This window comes from Phaethon aethereus (genome assembly GCF_964289735.1).
Source record: "Phaethon aethereus genome assembly, chromosome: 4".
NCBI lineage: Eukaryota > Metazoa > Chordata > Aves > Phaethontiformes > Phaethontidae > Phaethon > Phaethon aethereus.
Genome location: NC_138578.1, coordinates 28661275 through 28686437, shown reverse-complemented (window position 1 = coordinate 28686437; position 25163 = coordinate 28661275). Strand labels below are relative to the sequence as shown.

The 25163-nt window shown below is 46.6% G+C and overlaps 1 protein-coding gene across 1 annotated transcript; it reads right to left on the bottom strand.

Moving 5' to 3' along the window:
• Window positions 1-5903: 5903 nt before the first annotated feature.
• Window positions 5904-24778, bottom strand: CXXC4 (CXXC finger protein 4; the record flags this gene model as incomplete). Its single annotated transcript, XM_081998875.1, has 3 exons — window positions 5904-6335; window positions 23699-23896; window positions 23951-24778. 3 exons carry the CDS (start codon window positions 24776-24778, stop codon window positions 6291-6293), a joined length of 1071 nt encoding a protein of 356 aa, XP_081855001.1. The 3' UTR covers window positions 5904-6290.
• Between the last annotated feature and the right edge of the window lie 385 nt (window positions 24779-25163).

Below are 25163 nucleotides of genomic sequence, written 5' to 3'. Positions count from 1 at the left end.
GGGTTTCTGACCTGGGCTAACTCTTCTCTCTCTTTCCAAAGGAAAATGTCTAGCCAAAAAAAGAGATGTCTTTCTTCTAATGTTTTGGGTTTTCCTGAAGAAGTGTAGAGGGTTAGTGTTATTTACTCTGTAAAGAGAGCAGATTTAAAGGCATAAGGGAAGAAAGGTGTTTTCTTCTCAAATGTAGGATGCATAAACCAAGCTGGGGAGAACTGCACTGAATAATTAATTCAGGCTCTGGCTGACATCATGACACCTGCAGATCTTTCTACAAGAATTCTGCTGAATTATTTTCTAGCAAAAATCCTTGACTCTGCAAGTCAAAGGGGCCTTATACAGGCCAGAGAACCCACAGCTACAGCATCTTCTCTTACGGGGAAGTCATATTACACCAAGATGTACCTTCAAAGTTTATTGGGAAATTAACCCATTAAGGCTAATTTCTAAAACCCATTTTTCAGGGAACGGGCAGTAGCACGACAAACTATTCCTGCTTATTAGATTAAGAGTAATGTGGCAATCCTTTAATATCGTTGGAAAACTTAGAAGAGCAATGGAAATACTTCCCGAACATAGCAGCTTCTTTAGGCAGTCTAGATCCTTGCATCGGAAGATCACAACTTGCTACCCACATTTCCTTCATTCTGCCTATCTTAGGCAAAACTGCCTTGCTGAAGGACCCAGCTAATCCAGCCAAGTATGTCCATCCTAAAAACCGAACGACAAACAGAAACAAAGCTAGAGCGGGAGTGAATCCCGACATCTTTGCTGATGCCGAACTTCACCTTTCTTTCCTCAGATAGTTCCAGTGGTCTCAAACTTTATTGTATGTTCTGCGGTTATTACCAAGAAGATGTATTTCTTACCATCATAGATTTTGGGGCCATCTATCCGTGCTTACCGCACACTGGTGACTGAGTAGATCTTTACAGTGAAGTAAGGTAGAACTTAGTTATAAGTCACCTATATAATACCCTCCAATTTCACGAGCTATCTAGTAAAGCCCATGGGAATCTGTGGAGGACTAGAGCCTCCCAGAAGGCACGTTGCCCCGTATCACTAGACCGTTCATAATTTCAGACTTGTTCCTTGGAGAAATATAAGACAGCGCTGAAATGGCTAGTGGCAAAACCAAATTGAGTCCAACACAGCCTAGAAGAATTGAGTTTCCACGCAAAAGGGTATTTTCCCTCCTTTTAACAGGCTCAGTAATGAGTTTGTCAGTTTTGGCTTTGAAGAATTACCTGCTTGTTGTCTGGGGTTTTTTTAGAATTTTTTTTTTAATTAAAAAATAAAAGCTATAAAAAGCTAGAGGTAGTTTTAAACTGCAAGGTTCATATCTGGGGCGCGTATTTCTCTGGAGCTGAGGGACGCTTTTCATTCAGACTAGTATAAAACAATACTTGAGGGGACAAAAAGTTGAAAGAGAAAGCATTAAAGGAATAGGAACTGAGAGACCTCTTCCCGCCTCCAAATCGACCATCTCACGAAATGAGTGTATTTCCTCCCTGTGAATTCTATATTTAATCCAGAGAGATCACTGACTATGCCTTAGCAACCTGGCAGCCCTTTTCCTCCTCTTCAAACAGACCTCAAGATCCACTCTTGGTATTGTCTAATGAGCAGGCTACGTCTCCCAAGAACATATATCCTTACAGATTTCGATGAGAGCAGACAGGATCAGTGGAAAATCCACTTCTATTCCTTTCACTTTTGTTGCTTTCTTCAAAAAACAAAAGGAGACGCCGAGGCTTTCCCTGGAAAATCAGCTGGCATTGAAGAAATCTCACAGACCAAAGGACCTATCTCGTGTTTCAAACCCTTTCAAAATCCTGTTTTGGCACCTTAGAGCTGACATCCTGTTTATTAAAGGAATATTCGCAGAAAAATGACATCCCAAATTTCACCAAAATCAGGTGACGTGCTGCCGGCACAGTCACGAACTCTCCCACTTATCTGAAATTGCTCTAATGTCAGCAAGTAGTATGGGGAAATAAAATGGCAAGAGGAAACCGTTTCATTTGCTATGCATAGTTTATGAGGCAGGTAAAGAGCAGAACTTTGAACTGAGCAGCAGTAAAACAAAGAGGAAGATATTATTGTCATTCTCTCACAAATCATATTTGTAATTCCAAGTACTCCAACAGCAACAGGATCATCTAATCTCAGGACTATTGTTTGTTGCAAGAGTTACAGATGAGATTTCACTTTCGTATACTTTTCCCTACAAAGTTAACTGCTAATTTGTCACATCACCCTCACCGGTCCACTCTTTTTATACAACAGAGGTCTCTGTTAAAGGATTGAAGGCTTTTCAGCAATCCGTCTCACTCCTACTTCACTAACCCTTTCAATAGCCTCAAAATCTCAACATAACATTCCCAGTCTTAAGAAGGCGGTATGTTTTTCTGCTATCTTAAAAAATCCAGAGTACAACATTACCTTCAGGCATACAACTTATGGGGTTTCCATTGATCACCAATTGAGGAGGAGTTAGTTTTGTAGCTATTGTACCATCACTTCATAAGCATTCATTCCCATAGGCAAGACTGAGGTCAGCATTTGGACCTTCTCGCTCATTTTGAGGATTCTTTTTTAAAAGAAGTTTTCTTTAAGATCCCACAAACAAAACTTGTTTATGGAAAAAGAGAGATATTTTGAATACTAAAGTCCTTTATTCAACAACACAGAAATATCACAAAAACAACTTTACTGGGCAAACTGAATGTTTTTATACAGTTTTGTACATGCCCCATAAGTGATTATTTTTTTCATAAATACACGGTTTTCCAAAACTGTTTTTTTCCATAATTGCACAAGCATACATACACCTTACACAAATATCTATTAGAAAATTTAATAGATAACTGAACAGTTCAGAAATAGGAGAACACTGTGAAAGGAGTACATTTCTGTGGCCCGTGTTTCTGAAAAAACCCTCCTAGTTCCCTGCAATTTTGAAAATGGAGTACTTTCTAACACAGGAGCTGTCTTTTATTCACTAAGAATACAGTAGAGCTCAGCGTGAAACTGCCAAATTTAATAAAAACAAAATCTGAAACATTTAGCTGTTACATGAGAACCCACTGTTTGATATCACTATGCATCTAACCATGATCAAAGACCCACTACTGCTTTTTGCTGAATACATTCGACCCTGAATGGTATGTTCATTTAACTACTTTCTTTCTTCATTATTTGATTACAGATATAGCCCATTTACAGACTTTATATTCTTTAACATTAATTGTAGGACTTACATACCAAGGGTTCTGTACAAAAGGGAGTACTTCCCCTTGTAGGGAGGGTCTGTTACTAATTGACAGAATGGGAACATGTGCCTCCCTTTCAGCCTTACCATTTTTCGTAAGTTTATCTGGGGTATGCCAAAAATGCTTCCATTGGGCTTAGTGCTCACACCTAGAAGACGGCAAAAGCCTGTTCTGCTTTATTTTTTCTTTTCTTTTTTTTTTTTTTTTTTGCGTTGCGAGAATGAAAGACATAGAGGAATACAAATTCTCATACTGGAAAATGGGTTTGGACCTTGTGAAAAGCACAAATTTGGTAATTAGAAATCGACAGTAATCCGATTGACAAATATGTGTAATAAACCGAGGGGGTGGGGGGAGGTGGGGCTAGGGCTGGGGTGGAGAGAGACAGGCCAGAAAAGGGATTTCCTTCTTGAAACATCACTAATTAAAATGCTCTATGCGCACTACATCATATAAATACTGCTTCAGCAAAATCTAAAAATCTGATGGTGCAAAGGAACAATATCCAAAATGAAAACCATATGCGTAAATCAAAGAAAAATAAAATCTTGTTCATTTTCAATAATTAACAGGTTTGCTTGTTTGTTTGTTTGTTTGTTTGTTTTAACAATTTTGAATTGACATGTAAAACACCACAATTACAATATACAGATCCATCAGTTCTTTAAAACAAAATGACAAAACAAAAAAGAAACCACATCAACACATGCAACATTAGGGTATTAGACAGTAAGTACATTGCTATGAATATCTTTGTACACCTAATGTAGCCTGAACTTAATTTTGTCTCTGCTTCTGTAAGAGCAATCACAATTTTCCAAAAAGCAAGGCAAGCTTACCAGCCAGATGTGCAAATAAGGCTTCAGTTTGTAAATCAATCAGCGTTTTGGTAGAGAAGACCTTACAGAGCTCACATTGGTCTAGTGGTCAATAACAGAGGCCCTAACCAAAAAGTCTCCAACACAAAAAAAATCCGTACATGGCTGCCATACAAACAGACGTAAAGCTCATTGAATGGGTATTGGATGAGTATTCAACTGGGGACCTCTTGCAAACTGCATGATAGAAACATTTCAAGTGTGACATTCCATCTCTGAAGCCATGTATGTGACGTCATACAACGCAAAGATGTAGACACGTGCATTGACCCTAAGTTGAGGACGCAGGTATAAGCCCAGCCCACCCACACTCCTCCAGTTACCCTGGGGTCACCCATGCTCTGCCCGGGCCTGCTGAAACACACATGTGACCTCAGGAGCTTTCCCCTCCTCCATCCCTCGGTCTTTGCTTTCTGGGCCATTCCCACACCCGCCAGTCCTGTGAGATCCCAACCTTGCCAAAGCCGGCTTCTCCTCTGCCTGCACAGGTCCCACACCACGGTGCTCCCAACCATCCCATGTGCTTCACTGAGAGTGACCAGGGGCCAAAGGTTGAAGGACATAGCGAAAAACAGAGAAAGAGCTGAAATAGAAGATTTGAACGTGCTGTGCATCATTAAGTGGTTATTTTCGTGCCCAGCACCTTGTCTGTGAAACTACTGGTAGTCCTATCTTGTATAAAATGATAAATCTATCAAATACGTGGCACAACAGCATTCGCTTACTTTGATGGGACGGCCTTTTCACACGTGAGTGGTATGACAAAGCCAAGCAATAAAAAGTGATGATCAACTGATAGTAAGTATCCCTAAGTTCAGTATCCTCCATATTTTTTACAGGTGAGTTATATCCCTCCATGCACTGCCTTTTCGAGGAGCAGACATTTCCTCCGCGCAGCTAGAGCAGGAAGAAGAACGGCAGAGCATTCTTCTGGGGGCCTAAGGGACCAGCCGTTCAGCAAAGCCAAGATCAGTGGACCAACAAACGTGTGGGGAGAAGTGGTCTTTTCTTTAAACATTTTTTTTAAAAAGTTCATTTTTATACTGCAAAAATATCCAGGCTCTCAAATGAACACAAGTGCAAGTGAGACCCAAACCAGTCCAACCGTCAAAACTCACTTAACTGTGAAGAGCTCCACTTGGACCAAAAATATGGCATTCCACTTTATAAAATATTGACTCCATTGACTGAAAACGTTACATAAGAACTCATAGGTGAATGGTAATTAGTCTGAGTCATCATTTTTTCTAAGGTCTCATACTCACTTCGTTTTGCATCCTAGAACAACTTTTATATAGACAACTGGTTTTGCACATCCGCCTATGCTGCGCACTCCACCTCAGAGCACAGTAAAAAGCGAGTCAGACACCAGACGGCATTTTTGGAGAGATACCCCTCTGTAAAGCTCCTCTGGAAGCAACGGAAGTGCACAAACCACTACTCTAATATAGTGCTTGAAAGATTAATTTTAAATGTTATGTCTTCCCCTCTTACACCACCACAACAGAAGATAATTGCTAGATACATCACAATCTTTTTATCTTGGAAAACTTGGCATCAAGTCTCTATGGAAGGATGCATGGTAAAACAGTGCTGCTGTTGCTGCTGCTGCTAAACAACTAGCAAAATAATAGTTAAAGCTAGAATTTATTGCTCCAGATTTAACTCGCAGAACCACACCATTGTGTACAAACCGTTAATCTCCATAGATGCTCAGACATGATTGTCTCCTTGTGTCTAAACACACAAAATACAAGCGGCTATCTGTACAGTTTACAGTACTGAAACACATATATTTGAAAATGAAGTATAGATATGTTACTTTTCAAAGATACATGACTTTATAGCAGGGGTTTACCCAAACTTTTTTTTTTTTTTTTACAGCCACTTTAAAAATAGACAACAACTTCACTAGTATAGCTAAGTTACATCAAAGAAAGAATCAGTGTACTGAATGTGAAGAAGCTGGCCAATTCCCCAGGCTCCCAGATTTTTGTCTTTTGCTTTTGAGGAAACCCCTATACATAAATGAAAATAGTATCTGAGTGTATTCTTCAATGGTGGACTAAGCAGTTTCTTAAAACAAGACTTTAGCTTGCCATTCACTTCGGACTGCCTTGAAAATAAGATACACTACTGCTTAAAAGAACCATCGGAATGCTTCAGCGCTGGGAACAGGTGTTCTCTAAAAAAAAAGCAAGAAAACAAGTTAAGCTTTCTTTTGCGGCATTGGCATACTCGAGTTCTTCTAGTTGTTCTTTTCCTTTACATTTTAGGCATAGCTTCAGTTATCTAGGAACAACACAATGCCTCACATTGCGTGACAATTAATAGAAACATCCTCTCTCCAAACACCCACCATTTTAGGATCACACGCGATACATCATACTCAGTATATAACACACCTAACATGCTGTCTTCCCCTTAGTTAAACAAGGTAGTCATGGAAATGTAAACATTGCTAGAAAAAACATCTCCTGGAAAACAGACAGTTAGAATAACCACACAGTTGTTCAATGGTTTCTGCCTGTGCCTTGGCATGTTGGATGCGCAGTTACGGCTTGGTAGGTTTGCAGGTTGGACACACGCTTTGGCAAGAACACTTCTTTCAATAGGGGAGTAACGAAGGCATTGATCTGTCATTCAGAAAGGGTGCTGCGCCTACAGATGCCTCGGGAGCAGAGGTTGGCATTTTCAAACCTCAGGCCGGTCACCTCGTTCCATGTTTAGGTTGCAACGCAGAAAGCACTTAAGGACATCCTTGACTTCATTTCAGTGAGGAAAACATCCTACTGACTTGGCGAGGGGGCTGCCCAGACTGCCCATGAACTTTCTTTTGTACACGTGCTGGGCCTTAGCTTACACAGAAACAGTCTACTTGCAGAATTGCAACCCTCCCTCCTTCCCATGCCTGTTGTCCCCCTGAAAATGATATCCACTTGCATTCAGGTGCCTCCATACACATTTGAGTACAGGCAAATTCCCATCTCAGCTTTAAAGTACAACATACATGAGAGAAGACAGAGGCGCTGAGCCTGCAAGGGCTGCGCCACTTCTGTGAGGTACTTCTTGCCCTCAGTTTCCTTCCAAGTCAAAAGATGATGAAAGTGTCCTTGAACCCATCCATCTAGACCCACATGTCTCTCCTCCAGAACTAATGACTATGCACTGACCAGGGAGGAGAGAGCAAGCCCTGAGATGACTTTGTATCAGTCAGTCCCAGCTCACAAGTGCTTGTTCCATAGAACTGCCCACAGATCGTAGCATGACGTCTGACGAAATTCCCTGAAAGCAAAACTCTGGAAATTTGCAAATAAATACTTGTAATGAAAGAGTTCTCACTGATTTTGCTGGTGTCATATATAAATACCATGTCTCTTTTTGAAGGAATTCTTTCATTTTTGTTTTCCTAGTTTTTTCCTTTTAAACATTTTCCTAGTTTTTCCATAAAAATCCAATAAACCATAGACCCTACAGCATACAGTGTGCATTGTACTTGATGTCAGAATATTTCTTTCTGAATTCCAGGGAATTGCTCATTCGTATGGCAAGTATTTTTTGTTGAATAGTTAGCCCATTTTGTGATAGTCAGGCTCAAGCAGTACACAGGTCTCTTTTTGTAAAAGCTATATGAAAGGGGAGCTGTTATTCTTATGTTTATCGGTCGTGCCCATGGAAATACCAGAGCCAAAAGTACTTCTGCTCTGTCACCAGAATTCTGACCTGTGGTCAATTTAATAGCCGCATCCCCTCTGTAAATGTTAGGCTTCATTAAATAATCCGAAAAATTAACTTCCAAAGACAATGAGCTGGTTTGTTGAATACAATCATCCTAACCAGTATGAGTTTTCTTTGTACCAGTGGTCCAAAAGTAGCAATTGCTGATATCCATCTTTACCAGCCCCTGTTCTGCCCCGTTACATGTGTTTAGCGTAAGCACAAGTAGTGACAAAGCACAGCAGCCCTCCTCCCCAGGTACAACGAGGAGAGCTAATGCAATTGCTAAACCATCCACACCGGTCTGTGCGGGCTGTAAGATGGCTGCTGAGAGCGAGGTATACAGATTTATAATTTATAAAGAGGTTGACTGCAGAAGAGGCTGGAGTTCGGAATGACAGGAAACAATCATGCGACTAAATTGACCTCAAAAGAAGAGCCAAACATGCAAATGTATTAAACTCAATAGATTGTCTTCACCTGAAAACTAAATGTAATACGCCGCTGTGGGTCCAGCTGCCTAAACACAAAACCACAGCTAGACAGAGAGATTTAAAGACATAGTGACTGAGATGGCCTTTATTTATTTTCTTGCGGCATCAGGTTGAGTTACTGTCAGACGTTGTCATATCAGCTGGAAGTAAAGGTGCAATGTCTGATTAAAAGGTCATTCAGACCTTTAAATACACAGAATAATATTTTTGAAGGGCAAAGCTGTGGTTTAATATGTGTGCTTTTGAAAAACTACAAGATAAGGAATTTTGCATCTGCGTACCAAGTGCTAATTAAAGACACACACATTTACAATTAAATATCCATTGCCCTAACCCCCAATTTGGGAATGAATTATTAATCCACGCTTAAACAAAAAAGAAAGCTTTTAAAATTGAATAGGTGGATTGAGTTAAATCTAAACCAATTTATGCAATGAAACCCATAGATTTTACCACTCCAAGAATCAAGGTTATTTCCAGACAAAAAACGACCCCGCAGCCCATTTAGAGGCTCAGCACACCAACATACAAGCTTAAGTGCAATGACCATCTACCGCCTGGCTGTCTAAATCCAGGAGTCCCAGCTAGGGAATCAAACTCTCGGCGAGATTACAGCGTGTTTCTGGATCTCCGTGCTGCCGGCGGGGAATCGTTATCCTGAGTGGCAGGAAAGACAGATCCCCCTGGAAGCCAGGGGAGGGGCGGCGAGGAGCAGAACCACAGTTGATCGGCGTGGTTTTGCTGTAAAAGCCTTCACGGCTCGTGCCGGTGCAAATGCTGACAAACGGCAGGCTCGCTCCCAGGAGGATGCTCAGAAACCCGCAGCGCCGGCCTCTCCGAGCGGGTAATGCCATAAAGCATGGCGCTCGAGAGAATTTATCCCTGTACAAACCTGGGACAAAATGACCTCTGTGCTTCCAAACTCTCTATTCCGTTCCCTTCTTGCCAGCTTTCACACAAAAATGTAGCTCAAACATTGGAAATTTCAATTGCTGCCTTGAAAAATCAGCTTCACATAGGGAACCAAGTGCATTACGTTTTTGCAGAAGGAGTTAAAAAAGGCAACCAAAACCAACGAAGAGTGAAAATCCCTTAAATGAAACAGCAACAGAAAATCATACCTAGGTATCTGTCCTGGTTGCGCCACACAGAAACGTAAAAGCAGACCCTTGCTACATGTGTGTGCGTGCACATGCCGCCAGCGCATAAAAACAGCACACTGGCAGGTGCTGTAAATTCCTCACCAGAGACTCTGTTTCAACAGCAGAGCTCTGTATTTTCACAGCAAAAGCATTCTTTAAAGAACGATGCCTCCCACAGCTCCCCAGAGTGACCGACCGACTGATGGAGCCCACAGGGCCAGGCTGGCAAGGCTCTGCTTGCTCAAGGCCTGCCTGCTTGCCCAGCCTAGCCCCGTCCCTTGGCGAGCTCATGCCTAGGAAACCTGCCAGAGATGCCCCTCTCCTCAGCTCTCTGAGTCTCACAGCTCGCCGATGCCAGAAAGGTTTGGTACAGAGGTCAGGAAAGTCGGCCATGCCTCCTCGGGATGCTGTTGCTTGGGGTGCAGCCCAGATTCACAGCTGCATAACCAAGACTCACTGTAAGTCAGAAGTATTGTTATTTTCTGCAAGGCTAGGGAATCACTTGGGTTGAGGTGGACCACATTCAGAAATAGAATAATAAAATATGTCAGAGCGCTACATGATTATGACCTAATACTTTACTGATGTTAAAAGATGTTGCATTATGTAGGAATCCTTTGATGTTTGATCCATGAGAAAAATCCTGCTCTCATTGAAACAAATGCACACGTTGGCTATAGCAAATTATTGGCCAGATGTGGCACTCCTCATTTCTCTCAAGGAGTCCTGGCTGCAACGATCCAGCTCAACAGAGGCTCTTTGGGAGGTATACTGCAGCTGAGGTATGTTCAATAAGATCTGGGCTACCTGACAGTCTTTACAAAGACCTACACAACCACAGACATAAACAGCAGTGAAGGAACTTTGTCCTTAAGGAATCTCAAATTCACATGGCAAGACAAGCAGAACTGGTAGATGTTCCCGTGTTTCCCAAAGTAGCGGGACTGGTGCTGGCCACATGGGGAAGAAACAACCGTACCAAGGTCTACACAGAACCCCATGTGAGCTTCTCACCCTGGACAACCATCCCTTCTTGAAATGCCTTCCACAAGGGGAGCAGTTTGGCACTTAGGCCAGTGGATGTATGGCATGAAATTTGGCCTGCTAAGTTATATACATATATGTGTGTGTACGTATATGTCAATATACACGTATATGTATATATAGAGATATATGATCAGAGATGGAGAAATCTGATGTTCCACGGTGGCCAAAAAGTTCATCTGGAAAGTCATGGCCCATGCACAAAATGCAATTTGGATCAATCAGCAGACCAGACCAGCAAACACTGGCCGCCACTGGCCATAAACCAGTGACTGTATGCTTTTCTTACACCTGTGCGACTGTGGAATATACACCCCATCAGTCCCATAAAACTCACATGATTGCCAGTGAGAAAGCAAACTGGCCTTTCCTCCCAGTCACACTTGTACTTCCAGCACCACAAGCTAATTCAGGTGTCAGCTTGATCACGCTGGAAATGACACACACAGCGTTGCTCCTACATAAACAGCGCAGAATTTGGTGCAAACCTACGTTGCTCCAAAACGCACTTTCCATCCCCAGTTGCCCTTTGGAAAGATGATTCCCCAGCCAAGCGCCAGGCTGCAGGGCGCGCGTGGTGGCACGGACCCAGGCTCGCTGAGACATCTCGCTGAGATGCGCCAGCAGCCAGCAGAGCGATGCCATCTCCCGACCCACAGAGCGACGCCGTCTCCCGACCCGCAGAGCGATGCCATCTCCTGACCGCCCTCCCCGGCAGCAGAGGCAGCCCACCACTGGTGGGTGAAGGATGCCTGCTGCCTCCTCTGTGCCAGCCTGCTCTGCCACCGGTGAAGGCAGTCTGGACAGCATCTCCCCTCCTTACTTGCCTAAATACTGAGCCACCCCGAGAGGAAAGCAGCCTTTGAAAGTATCTATGGCCCACTTTGTTCCGCTCATAAATATACATTACCTACAGCAACGACTTTGGGGAAAACCTCCTGACGCTCAGCTCACACAGAGTCTCCTTGAATGTTTTTCTTCAGGCAAGGAGGCTTGGGGGCAAGAAACCGGTGTTGTGAATTGCATCTCCTGAAAATGTGGAAGAAAGGAAAAGGCAGAGCCCAGCGCATGGCGTTTCTCCCAGCCGCTCTACTCCCAGTGCTGGAGGTATGCCGAGAGTCCCACCACACTGACACCGAGGGGACCAGCTGCGGCTCGGGGGGATGAGGTGGCCACGAGCCAGGCATCATGGCTTCGGCACACGCCGGCTGGCACGGGAGAGCTCTGTGTGGGAACAGCCCGCGCCTCTCCCCCTGACATCTTCCCACCCAGCCGCAGGCCCACGGGAGGGACTCCGCGCCTCCGGACAAGGTGTGAAACAGTCCGTGAAGCTGCTGCTCCCCACAGATGCCAAAACCCCTGGCTGCTCTCCTACGCTGTGCTCCTGCTCGCTGTACGTGTTATCAGGCGGTAACAGATGTCCTCTAATAACGAGCTTATTACTGGATTTAGCAGATAAAAAGGGACACATACGCTGGGTCAGAAGCTCAGTGGTGAGTTTGCTTCCACAGCCCACCTTAAGATATCTCTCCCCATACCTGAGCTACAAGCCTGGCTCCCTTCATACCAAGGATGAGATTTAACATTTATTTTAAAAGTCAGCTTTATTTACTCCGAGAGGACATGCATCTGCATGCTGGCAGTTATTTTTCCACTTGCACTGCATATGTCTCAGGCGTATTTGAGACAAACCAGATTTAGAACATACCAGATTAGGAAACTCATTTGACTTTCTCTGCCGCCAGCTCCACCAAGAGAAAGTAAACCTCTGCCATGGGACGCTGCATATAGAAATTTAAAAAATGTACCCCTAACTCAGGGAGTTGACTCAGGGTCATGCTTTGAAAACCCAGCTCTTCTTGAATAGCTCACTCAGGGGTAACCTCAGGAGATTTCAATGGGGCTAGCTGGGAAATAAAGGATTTGTGCCCATGGTCATGGAGACCTGTCACTGTAGGGCCAGATGCTGCCACTTGGACTTGGTGTCAGCAGCAAGCAGTAGCTCCCCAACTAAATCAATACGATTAGTCTGAGGAGTAATGTGTTTCTCCACAGGAGAAAAAATGAGCAAATGTGTCCCTCATTTACATTCAGCACACACCATGGTTTATTTTATATATTAATTTTTTCCACTTTATATATGAGATTAAATTTGGGGAATGGGTAAACAACTTCACTTTTTTGATCTGAAAAAATGCGTAACACCATTGGGGAAAACAGATGGCAAATACAGATCAGAAATCATAAGGAATCCAGACTAATGCTGTCAAACAGCCCAGTCCCAGGAAATGTTAGTGGCGGAGCCCCTCTCCGTGCCGGTGAGCACCTACAGCTGAGAGCAGCCACGCTAGCTTTCATCGGAGCGGCTCACACGCTCCACCATTGGCCTTGGAATGCCCAGGAGGCAGCTCGAGCCGCTAAGCATTGCTTGCGCCGAGGCCGGCAGGCACAAGCGTAGCCCCAGGATGCAGGCAGAGCCCTGGAAAGGAACACATCTCCTCTCCCCCTTCCCTCTCGAGCTGGGAGTAATTGGCTGCGGTCGCCTTCCAGCACACTCCTTCCCTTGTGCCAGCGCAGCTCTTTTGGCCAGCAAGCCGAGAGACGGAGCCAAGTCTCCACCTCTGCTGTCCCGCTCGCTCCCAAGGGGAGCAGCCGGCTTGGCTGCCAGCTTCCCCGTGCCTGGCACCCTGCACGTGGGGCTGGCAGCGCCAGGCAAGCCGGGGTCGGGAACTCCTCCTGCCATTTGCTAGCCTGCAGCCGTGTTCCAGCTGGCCACGCTCCCGCCTCAGACGGGGGCTCCTAAAGGCTTTCTGGCAAAGGCAGAAGGAAAGACATCAGAGGTTTGGGTTTTCAGGTTAGGGGTCTCTAACATCTCACTGCCAAAGCGATTCACGTTCCTTTCCCTATTTCTACATCCCTCTTGAACAGTTCTTGCAGTTCCTTTGGTTTTTCAGCTATTCCTGTACCTGAGGACGGAGCTGCTAAGCCCACTAGAGTGCCTACTCAGCTTATGTGACTATTTTGCTTTTTTTTCACTTATTATTTGCATTCTGGCAGCATCTGAAGGCCTCGGGCAGGATGAGGGATTATTTCTGTTGGTTCTGCCTGCCTGGCCTCTCAACCAGTAGGTCTGGCCTGCCTCCTGCTTTTTCAGGGATGGGGAAGGGCTCGTACAAGCTCTAACACAGCGCTAGTTCAGAGCCAAGACTGATGCTAAGCAGGTCAGAAAAGCTGTCACTCAGTGCTCCCATACTGACTGTGGGAATTAGTATCAAATAGCCAAACGTTTTATTAGCATAAAGCAGAAACCGCTGTAGCTGAGAAAAGTTTTAAAGATAAATTCTTGGATACAGGCTTGTTAGCACCACACAACATAAAACCTAAGACGCTACAATGCAAAAGACACTAAAAATTAAATATTCACACCACTGCTCAGCTCCTCCTTTTGCCTAGGACCCGCCTGGTTACTTCTGCTGACTCTCCTCTGTCAGACATTATCAACTAGAAGCGGGCCTGCCTTCTCCAATGGATGTACCACGTGCATACACCTCCCCCTCTCTCAGACGCACACTGCCATTCACCTTCTCCCTAATCAAATCCCTGTGAAGACCATCCATCAGTCCCTATCATTTATCCTTCCCCCACACACAAGCTCACAAAACAGAATTACTCTTGTTAACATTCATTCCATTAATGAGAAATCCCTGCTGGTCCGTCATCCAGGGGTACAAGTCTTTGCACTCACAGACTGACATCTCTATCATTCTCCAAACTGCTGCTCTAGGGTACAGTAATCTCTTACGGACGGGTCTCCAAGCAGAGGGGAGGCACGTTTCTCAGTACCAAACCTAAATTTAAATCTCCTTCCCCTAGAGCTGCTGAGGTTTCAGCATCTTTTTCTCCTGTATGGAACCTAAAATCGGCTACGATGCCTCATTGGTTAGCTAACTGCTCCTGTCCTTTGGGATTTTTCATATGCTGTTGATAAAAGAGCCAGTGAAAAATATATCCATTAAAAGCTCGGCCTCTGCTTGCTTGTTTCTTTTTATGCAAAACTTTAAAAAAAAAAAAGAAAAAGAAAAAATAACTTCACTGAAATGCAGTACTCGGTCAGTAACCTGGGCTGAGTGGGTATTTTCAGCCAATGCCTAAGACTCACTACAGGTACCAGCCGGGCTCGCTCACAGCCGGTGAGCACCATGTATTGTCCAATTACATGCAGGGAGAGGAGCAGCAACACAAATTCTTATACAGCAGGTGACCAAAATTCCAGACTGGAGGGAAAACATTAAAAGATTGTAAATGGCTCTGAATTCCATTCATTCCTGGGTATGTCTTCTGAAATTTTCAAGGATGATGATTAAGACCCATCTCAGTGATTATTTTCATGGCACTGGCACCTCCACTGGACTTTGACCTCCAATTTATTTTACATCAGCTTCCAAGCAACCAGCCAGCTGTGATCCCTGCCTCCCAGAGCTCAGATGAACTGGTGTTTTAGAGGGAACAGGTTTTACATCATTACTTAAGCTTGTGTCGCCAAGTCCTCTCCCACTCACTCCCTGGTGCCTAGCTATTCAAACCCACGACCCTTTCAAATATATTTTATCGTCTTTTGCCTACTCTAAGACCTTTGTTTGACTGATACCACTCACTTTGGATCACATATTTAACTCTACTCCCTGCCTCTCCTTTTCCATTTCTGACTTCTTTAACTGCACCATGATAATCATGCTCTGCCCTCCTTGTACCTTCTATAAAGTGCCCTCCTTGTACCTTCTACAAAGGTGGCTAGAGCTCTTCAGCTCTCTTCCAAGCCTGTTAGTGCCAAGGTTGCTGCACCACCTCTGCATCCCCACCCAGGAGTTAGGATGTGCAACCACAGTTGTTTTGGGATATTTCTTTCATGATGATGGAGCAAATTCTTTATGTTAATGTAGTGCAGACTGACGTGCTGTCAGCATGCTCTACCTTCCCTAGGACACGCAGTACACGCCACTGAAGAAACCTCTAAGCCCAAGCAGTCCTCATGCAACAAATCATCATTTTCAGCCTTTCATTTGCAAGCATCCCCTCCCTCTTTCACATTTGTCAGCTTGGCTGTATGCATGCCTTTATAATTTCCTTAGCTCTTGAACAAGTTGTTCGGATCATGCAACTCCTCCCATACCACATGCTCACCCCAGTACCCAGATTCTCTCCACAAATTCTAGTCAATTTAAACAATTAATTAAAGAATCTGGATTTCCCTATCAACAAGGGAACGTGGAAAACCCTGCTCACCCTCGTCAAGGTCCCCTGCTGCTGTATGAAGTCTTTGCCATCCCCCAGAAAAGTGCTGGGAAGATGGATACTGGTGAGCTCTTCAACTGCCTCACCAGAATTACTAATGGCAAACCTCCTGCCCATAGCAGCAGATATATCACACGCTCTCCTCACCAGGAGAGACCTCATTGCCATTCAGCACAACTGTTGTACCGTTCCTGTCAGCAAATCACCTCCAGTGCTCGGACGGTCTGCCCCACGGTAACTGAGTCACCCCTACGGAGGAGCAATCACTCCCTCACTGAGGCTCTGCATCTTATAATCAACTCTCAAACCCTTCTGTGTCCTTCTCTGTTTGAAACTTTGCAGCTCTTCTTTCCTCCTCCTCTGTCCTCATCTTAAGTGATATCCATCCTGACCTCCCTAGGATTCCCCATTATTTTCCAGTGTTTATTAAGTTCCTCCCTCCACCTCAAATTTTAATACTGCTTCTCCACTTCCAAAACCACTGAATAATCTCTCTTGTCTCTTTACAATGAACTCCTTGGCAGATGAGGTCTGATACCATCTAATGGTGATCCTACATAGGAGCACAACAGAGACCATGGCCACAGCAGTCTGGAACTGAAAGGAATACTGTCCTGAGACCAGAGAGGTTCAGAGTTTTAACATGTCCAATGTTTTCGACACTGAGATAAAGGAAAATACTGAGCAGAGCAGGGGAAAGAATAAAACTCCATGGTGAGTAAGGGAAAGGCATTTGATGAGGTTGCTGCCCGCCAAGAGCGCAGTATCCAGCATGACCCAGGCTGCCTTTACTCTTTTTACGTTCTCATCTCTCACTTGGCACTAGAGTGTCTGGTTAAATAGGAAGGAACGGAGAAACTCTGGAAAACTGAAAAAAAAATCAACAGGTTTCACGCACACCTGGCTATGGATTTTTATAGTGTTAATTAAGAGGATGCCTAGGAGTTCCAGGGAGGAGAAAATATTTCCCATAATGTCTGAGAGTAGAAGTTAACAAGGCTGCTGGGATCTTTTTAGCCCCTGCAGAGCTAAGTCTTCAACATTATTAAATGGCTGTCGCATCTAAAGTATGGTGCAACATAACTCAACACACAACAGAAAGCTCAGGGTGCTGAAATGGGGGATGACTTTAGATTACACTGCAGAGTAATTCAATTTTGGTTCAGGTGTTTGCATGTGACTGAACAAGATACGACTGTGGCAAACAATAAAGGTACCCAAAAGAAGAGAGAAGACAGACACAGCAGGTTGGGCTCCCAAATAGCAAAAAAGTGTCAAATGAAACTGCATGCTTCAAGACATTGTAGTTCACTATGATCATTCAAAGTAGATGAGCTATCAAAAAATACAGACACTACAGAGGCAGAGAAACGCTCTCTTCGGATGGTGGTGTTCCTCAGAAAACATGGTATCTGACAGCAATTCTTAAGCACATAGTCGGTGACTCGGGAATTGTTAGCAACCGAGGCCAAGTCCCAGGAACTTTCTTACGGTGACACAGGTTACCTTCTTATTGTTCCTAACTCGCTTGGGTATGTCTGAAAAGCTTATCTTAAAGCCTTTCCCTACACAATTGGCAGCCATTTCCTATTGCAACCAGCAATCGAAAGGATTGTGCTGTATTTCATGACACTTTAAGGTGGATGTTCTAGGTTTGCTTGTTTAGAAATATTTCAACAAGCCTAACCCTTAAAATACATGCACGTTAAGAGTTGGAAGACAACTAATTCTCTTTTTAGAATATTTGGAAAGGACCTATACTCAGTCATTACTACGCACCAAATGCATAAAACAGGGTACAGAAAGTAGTATCTGCCTTTTGTCTCTCTGGACCACATTTCTTTTAAAACCAAAAATGCAGTACCAAGATGTTGCTCTTCAAAAGGAAACACTTTCTGACATCCTAATTAATTCTCCAAGTGAGCAAGGTCTTCCTTCACTTCAGTAAAGTGTTAGGTATCCACCTAGCAAACAGAATTGTGTGGAAAATGGCCCAAAAATATGAACATACATGTACAGGCAGACAAAAATTGAGACTGTAACTTACTGTTACCCACCCCGAATGGGTGGTATGTAACACATATCTATCAGCTTAAATAAGTCTCCCTTTATGAATAAAGCATGATGTGTATAGTCCACAACATTTTGTACAAAACCAGGATTGGTAAGATTTTCCAAAAGTGCTGTAGCTGGCATAGGAGTCCAAGTCATGATGGTTCTATGCACCTCTAAATAGTGGTGAACATATCTAGAAATAAATAGTCCAAAGTGACTTAAATAATTTGGAAAAAAAAGGAAAAAAGTACTTCTTATGCTAATTACAGCTCTAGAAAAAAAAATGGCTTCATTCATCATCTTTCTCACAACACATGCAGCTCGTCCTAAACAATACCCAGAGATTTCATTATATCAACTTAAAAAAATAGACTAACTAATCAGTCACGACACTGAAACCCAAAATCTGGGGCAGAATCCTGATGCCCCAACAGTATAACCTGTATTAGTACTTAGAAAAATGTGCAAAGAACTATTCAGTGCAATCAAAATGCAGAACCGCCACAACCAGTTAACCTCTCTTACCATAGAGACAATTTCACCAGCAAACACACTCATAGTTCAACAATCTAAAGCAAGCAATTTCCAATGCAAGTAGAAAGCCGTGTTTGTACGAAAGAGGCTGTTAAGTCCTTGACTGGCCTACAATTTTGCTGAATTCCTTGAAATTCTGTTCAGTTCAGTACCAAATCCCACCACTGAGAGATTTCCTTAGGCAGGAGAAACTTCATTTGGGAAGGAAAAAAAAAAGGAAAACAAAATTTGCCCCCCTTTTACAAACTACACTATATCAAACAGCAGTTTATATAACATATTCTAAATTGAACGCTAATGCCATGGGGTTTGGGCACTTTCTTTGCTTATTAAGTATCACACAAGGAAAGGGAAACGACAGCATATGAAACGGTAAAACAGATGACATCCAACTCCATTTCAGAGGCTATCCCTTGCGCTCAGTAATTGGCCAGAACTGTAAGGAGACCAAAAGCTTGGCTCTACTGGGCTCTCAACATCTCCCTCGATCCCACGTCTCCCACCAGCCTTAATGCATTCCTGCCTTGCAAGATGTGATCCTAATGCAGAAGGTCGAGTAAGCTTCAGTGAGATTTCCAAGCGGCAGAGATCAGGTCCAGTGAGCAAAGACGCCTGCAGCTGCTCTTGTCTCTGCCGGAGGTGGCAGTAGGAGGCCTTGTGTTGTCCCCAAGAACCTCCAGAGGTCAAAAGGAAAACTCGTCACCGAACGTATGTTTATCTCAGGCATGTAAAATCTGGATGGAAGTGACACAAACTGTTGCAAAATGCTCAACAAAGATCAGATCTCAGCCTGCCTCTTGCTTCCCTCGCTCCCTTGCCAACACCGTCACCACAGGATCGTGTGCCGTGTCAGAAGCCCCAAGCGAGTGCGCCGCAGTCACCCGGCGAGGGCTCTCCTGTGCTGCCAGCAGCCAGTTCCAGCGCCAGGCACCCTCCCTGCAGGCTCAGGCCTGGGAACAGAAGAACAGGAGCAGCCTGGCAGAGCACAACTGGCACGCACGAGGAGGAGAGAGGAAAAAACCCAGCATTCGGTGCCGATCAGGGCTCTACAGCCGACGACAGCCAATGTGAATCGCGCTCGGCACAGATGGCGGTTCTTGCTCCAGCTGTAAAAGCCCGGGGACAAGGATTGCTTTTTTGCCCGCTTGCATGGTGTTTAACGGCACGGGGAGCCTTGGCCAAATGGAGGGCTATGAGGCAACAGCAGGGAGGCAAGAAACACTGCCATACGGCAACGTTTCAGTGAAGAATGGCAACGCAGGCTACAAGGTGGTCTTTCTCTCCACCTTCCAGTTAGCCACTTGGATCGTGTTAGCTGCCTGCTCCTTATCAAGCTTTTAAGTTCCCCCTCATGCTACTCAATGCCATCATGCCATCGCTTAACTTATGCATGTAATTTAAAGCTAGGTAGACGGCAGTGAAATTGCTCCCTCTGAGGCCCCTGCTAATTGACCCCTATCCACAGCGCTCAGCGATCTTCCCTTAACGGTGCTCACGCGCGCTACCGCAACACGAAGTGCAAGTTCGGAGGTTGCCAGCGCAGCCTCTCTCCCCCGTGGCAATGCCATATGGTGTTAAGATTCCCAGGATCAGACGCCGTTCTTGTCAAAATCAATCATCACAACCCTATCCCCGGCGAAGGCCGTCTCAAACTCCCGCTGGCTTGAAATGCGACTCAGCAAGGTGCCTCGGATCTGGATGCTGGTATTTACTATTTCAGGTCAGTATGCAAGCGTTTACTTTAATAGCGCACATATCAATTAGCGCGGCTGTTACAAATAAAGCAAGGATGATGACGGCATGCCCAAACAACAGATATTTCACATTCGGGCCGAACCCTTCAGACCCTGCCAACGCGAGCCAGCCCCTCCGCCCGACTTTGCCGCCACACTAATAAAAATGAGGAGTGGGGCAACTGAGATTCATACGCTGAATCGGGATGGTTTACTTCAAAGAGAGGGGGATGTAAAGTAATATCAGGCTCCTAATCTTCATAACCTGCAGCTGAAGTTATAGGCGCGGATACCAATCCGAGGAAAATAAGTAGTCTCTATGGGTAAATAAAGATTATGTCTCTTTAAACTGACTGTAAATCTGAATGAACGCATAATGTACATACACAAGTAGGCAGCGTGCAACGTGACGTCAATCTTATTTTTATAGATTTATTATTACCGTACATAAAATTTCCTAGTAGTAATAACATTCTATGAAAAATACTAGAGCATTGGGACACTTTTAACGTGAAAATAGTACAAGAAAAATAGGAAAAAATAATTCAAGTGTTTAAAAAAAATGCTGGGAGGGAAGCATTCCATTAAAAATGCAAGAGTCAGGGACCGGAAAGCATTCACGTGGATCTGTCTTCAACTCCGTGTACTAACCTTGAGAGTTATATCCTATGCCTTCAATTGCACCCGTAGAAGAGATTTAAAGCAAAAAGAGAGATTTCCATGGGATCAGCCAGTTTACTGTTTATTGTTATTATTCTCATTTTTCGTTTATTTCGGTTTTAAACACAGTTCCATCCCCTGCCCTTGATCATCTCTGCAACTTGCAGCCGCTGTCGAGCGCAAGTCTCAAATCTCACAAGCATGTAGTGGACCGTGAGCCCCTCGATCCTTGTTGCACTTCCTCAGGACCATGCCTGCCGAGGTGGTGGGGGATCACCTCCGCAGAGCTGTTGCTTCCCCGAGAGCGCAGGCCCAGCGAGCCCCAGGAGCTCGCTCCGCAGGCAGGCTGCCTTCGCCCGCCCGCAGCCGCGCTGCCGCAGTGCCCTCCTGCAGGCCCTGCTGCTCCCCACACCCTTCCAGCTGGTGGCCTTGTGGCCAGAGCGCTGCTGCTGCACAGGTGCTTTAGGCAGCCCTGCTGTCACTCTTTATTAGTTAAATTTAAATGGAGGGGTAAGAAGAAAAGAAAGAAGACATAAGAAAAACAACCGTATAAGCAAGTTACTCAGTTTGGGCACTCTTCCTCTCCTACTGAAAAGCCACATTTCTGCAAAGAAATTAGCCACATCCCGTGACAAACTTGGTGACGGGCCACGACCTGAAGAGAAGTGATGCCTTACTGACATCTCCACAGCTGGAAAGAGAAACCTGTTTCCTTCGAGTCGCGGTACAGCAGCAGAGCTTTTGTGTTTACGTATCTGACGGAGCACAAACAGGAGAGAGAGAGGGAGGGGGGAGACAGAGAGAATGGAGAAAAGAAGTGAAGGCAGGTGGTTATGAGGGTACACAAGTGGCTAATAAAACCATGGTTTTTACTAGTCACAGTGGTTAAACAATTTTAACGGGCGGCATTCTCATAACACGCCTGAGCAGTTTTTAAGGCTGTCGAACACCTCTGTCAGGAGCAAGGATATTCTGGGAATGTGCTCAGAGATGCACACAAAACCATAGGAAGATCTGATAAAGTACAAATTCGTTTCTTCCAGAGATAGCTCACTTTCTGCACAAATCGATAAGCCATCAGAACCTATCATTTTTCACAAACATTAAATCCCAGCAGTGTCCTGGTTTGCAAGCCTAATGAGGAACCTGGCGCACAAAGGCACCCCCGGTGCTGGGTGGGGTGGGGATTCTCCACGTCTCTGGTTCAGAGAAGTCTCTTTTAGGCTGTACTCAGCATTATAATCCATCATTAACAGGCCAGGGCATTAGGTATCTTCTTTGCAAACTTGCTACGAAACCAACAAAGGCATATTATTGAGAAAACCAAGAGTTGAAAACCCAACCTAGTTCCTAGCAGCTGGGAAGTCCATCCTGGGTTTTGCACTAGTGATGCTGGGTCACCGTACATTCAACAAAAAAAGAGCTATGAGGGTGCAGAGCTAGAAATCAAACTTTCAGCAAGGACAGTTCACTCTTGCAAGGAGGAATTAATTAGGTAGTTTGATGTGGCTGGTTAGGAAAGAGTTAATGGTATCAGCCAAAAGTCAGTTAGACCCCCAAATGTTGCTTTTGTCCTATGGCAGTACCAATACCAACACCATTATCTCCATTTAACACAGAACAAATTAATGGGCTCTTGTTGTTGCTTTTTCCCTGGAATCCCTCATCCCACCTCTTCTTGGAGGGAACTCCTGTAAGCAATGAGTTAGGGAATACACCATGCTGCACACACGCACGCACACGCACACAGAGGGAACTTACAATTTCTCACTTGGTTGCTAATTTCTGCAACTACAAATCTTGGTGTCACCCAGCATACACGACTCCTCTGTACTAAATCCATCATCCTCAACACCTTCAGATGCATCTGATACGTGCATCTAACCAGCAACACTATAATTTTAATAATGACAAGGGATTAAGTATGATTACTAGTCTTTCCTCCCGCTTGCTTCCTTCACCTAACGATACCAACCGATTGCTGTTTCCCGTGCCATTGTGTATGTGGGTTCCCATTGTCTGTCGTCCCCGATACATCAACCACAACATCTGCGACATGGGATCTGCCTGTCTCTCGTACGTCTAGCAAACCTGAGAGCCTGTCGTTACAGCTTGGGGAAACGCAATAGTCGGTTCCGAGGACATGTCGTAAAAATAACCGTTATGTACAGTTCAGTCAGAAATCGGTTCAGTCATACCTGTGCTATTTTTCCATTGTGTTTTATACACCTTGAGCGGGTTATTTCATAAAATATATTGCCAAAGAGATCACTCGGGCACGTTTCACCAGCTACTGGGCTCTACGGCCAGTTGTGCATCTTGGCCAAACTGCTACCAGCCAACCTAGAGATGAACTCGCCATTACTTTCCCCTGAACTTCCGACGGCGGCAGCCAGGCGTTCAGCTCAAACTTTCCCTTTCCCACCTCCCCATCCCTACAAACCGCCCCGAATCGACATGATCGCCACGGAAAAATAAAAAAAAAATTAAAAAAGAAAAAAAACCAAGACCAGAGACAGCCAGCAGTCTTAGAGGAATAGCACGGCAGGTAAACCAGGCGAGCAGCGTCTCGTAACGGCCAGAGCTGGCGGGGCCGCGGCCGGCGCCCGGCTCGGCGGGGCGCCGCGGGGGCGGCCTTGCTCTTCCCTGCGGGGCGGGGAGGGGGCGGGCGGCGGGGCAGTGCCGCGGGTGGGGTATGCAGGGGAGTGCGTCGGGGGTGCCGCGCCCGCGGGCGGGGTGCCACCCTCAGAGCCTGAAGGAGGCCTCGGAAAAGGGGTGCTGCATCTTGAAGCTAGACAAGAAGCACTGGAGGGGGGGGGGCAGTGGGTTGAGGAGGGACGGCGGGAGGCTGGGGAAAAAGAAATCATCTCCTCTGACCTCTAGCGAAGTGCCCGGTTTTTTCTTAAGCTCTTCACATTTCCTAAATTTGCAGATCTGGTGTCCCGTTTTGCGGTTCCTGCAACTGCTGCAGACTCCACAGTTGATGAGCCGCTTGCAGGGCACGCACACCCCGCAGCGTTTCCGCTTCTTCTTGGCGGGGTTGCCCGCCCCGGCCCCGGCCCCGCTGCCGCCGGCCCCCCCTCCGCCGCCGCCGCCACCGCCTCCGCCGCCGCCTCCGCCGCCCCCCGCGCCGGCGGCGGCGCCCAGGGCGGAGGCGGGCGAGGCCGAGGCGTGGCTCTGCGGGCAGTCCGCCAGGTTGGCGATCTGGAAGGCGCTGTCTGTGACGGCGGCCGAGGCCGCGGCGGGGGAGTGCAGGGCCGTCATGACGATGACCCCGGGCGGCAGGGAGAGGCCGCCCAGCGCCGGGATGGCCGAGAAGGTGCCGACGCGCTCGGGGAGGTTCATGATCTCGGCTTCGGCGGCGCCGCACTTGAGCTTGTTCATGCACTCGCCGGCCAGCGGCCGGCAGTGCTCGGGGGAGAGGGTGGAGAGGAAGTTGCCGTTCGCCATGGGCAGGGCGGGCTGCTCGGCCGGCGGGCAGCCGGGCTTGCCCAGCCGCTGCGAGTCGCTCCGGTGGTGCATGCCGCCCCTGCCGGCGTGCAGCGAGGAGGCGGCGGCGGCGGCCGCGGAGGCGGAGGCGGCGGCGGCGGCAGAGGAGGGCTTCCTCGCGCCGCCCGCCGCGCCGCCGCCGCCGCCGCCGCCGCCGCCGCTGCCCCAGAGCATGGCGGTGGCGGCGGCGGCCGTGGCGGTGTCGCAGTTCCAGGGGGACATGCCGATGCGGGCGGCGGCGGCGGCGGCGGCGCTGGGAAAGATGGGGGTGGTGATGCGGGCGATCTTGGCCGCCTGAGGGAAGGCGCCGCCGTTGGTCTTGTAGAAGGTGGCGAAGGAGCGGTACCTCTCCATCTCCGAGTTGTAATCCACAAGGCTGTTGAGGGCCCCCTCGGGCAGGTGGCTGTCTTTGGGCAGCCCCGGCGCCTCGGGGTTGGGGCCGCTCTCCACGCACACGTTGGTGTTCATGGTGGCCGTGGGGAAGTGGGGGGGAGGGACGGGGCCGGGGGGGGTTAGGGGGCCGGGGAGAGAGGGACGGGTCGGGGGGGGGGGTGTCGCTTAATCCTCCTCCTCCTCCTCCTGCGGGCGCATCCCCGCGGCCGGTGCCTGGCCGGGCAGCCGCTCCTCCTGCATCCTCACGGGAGCTGCCGCAGCTGAAACACAGAAAGTCGTTTCCGAGGGGGTGCGCGCGCGCGGGGGGCGCTAACGGCCGCCAACAGCCACCCCGGGGCGGGGGAGTGTGGGAGGACACACACAAACACACGGGGGGGGGGGCACGCGCGGGCAGTGGGTGTAAGGGGGGCGGCCCGGGCGGAGCAAGCCCGGTCCCGGGACGAGCGGCGGGGCGGGGGGT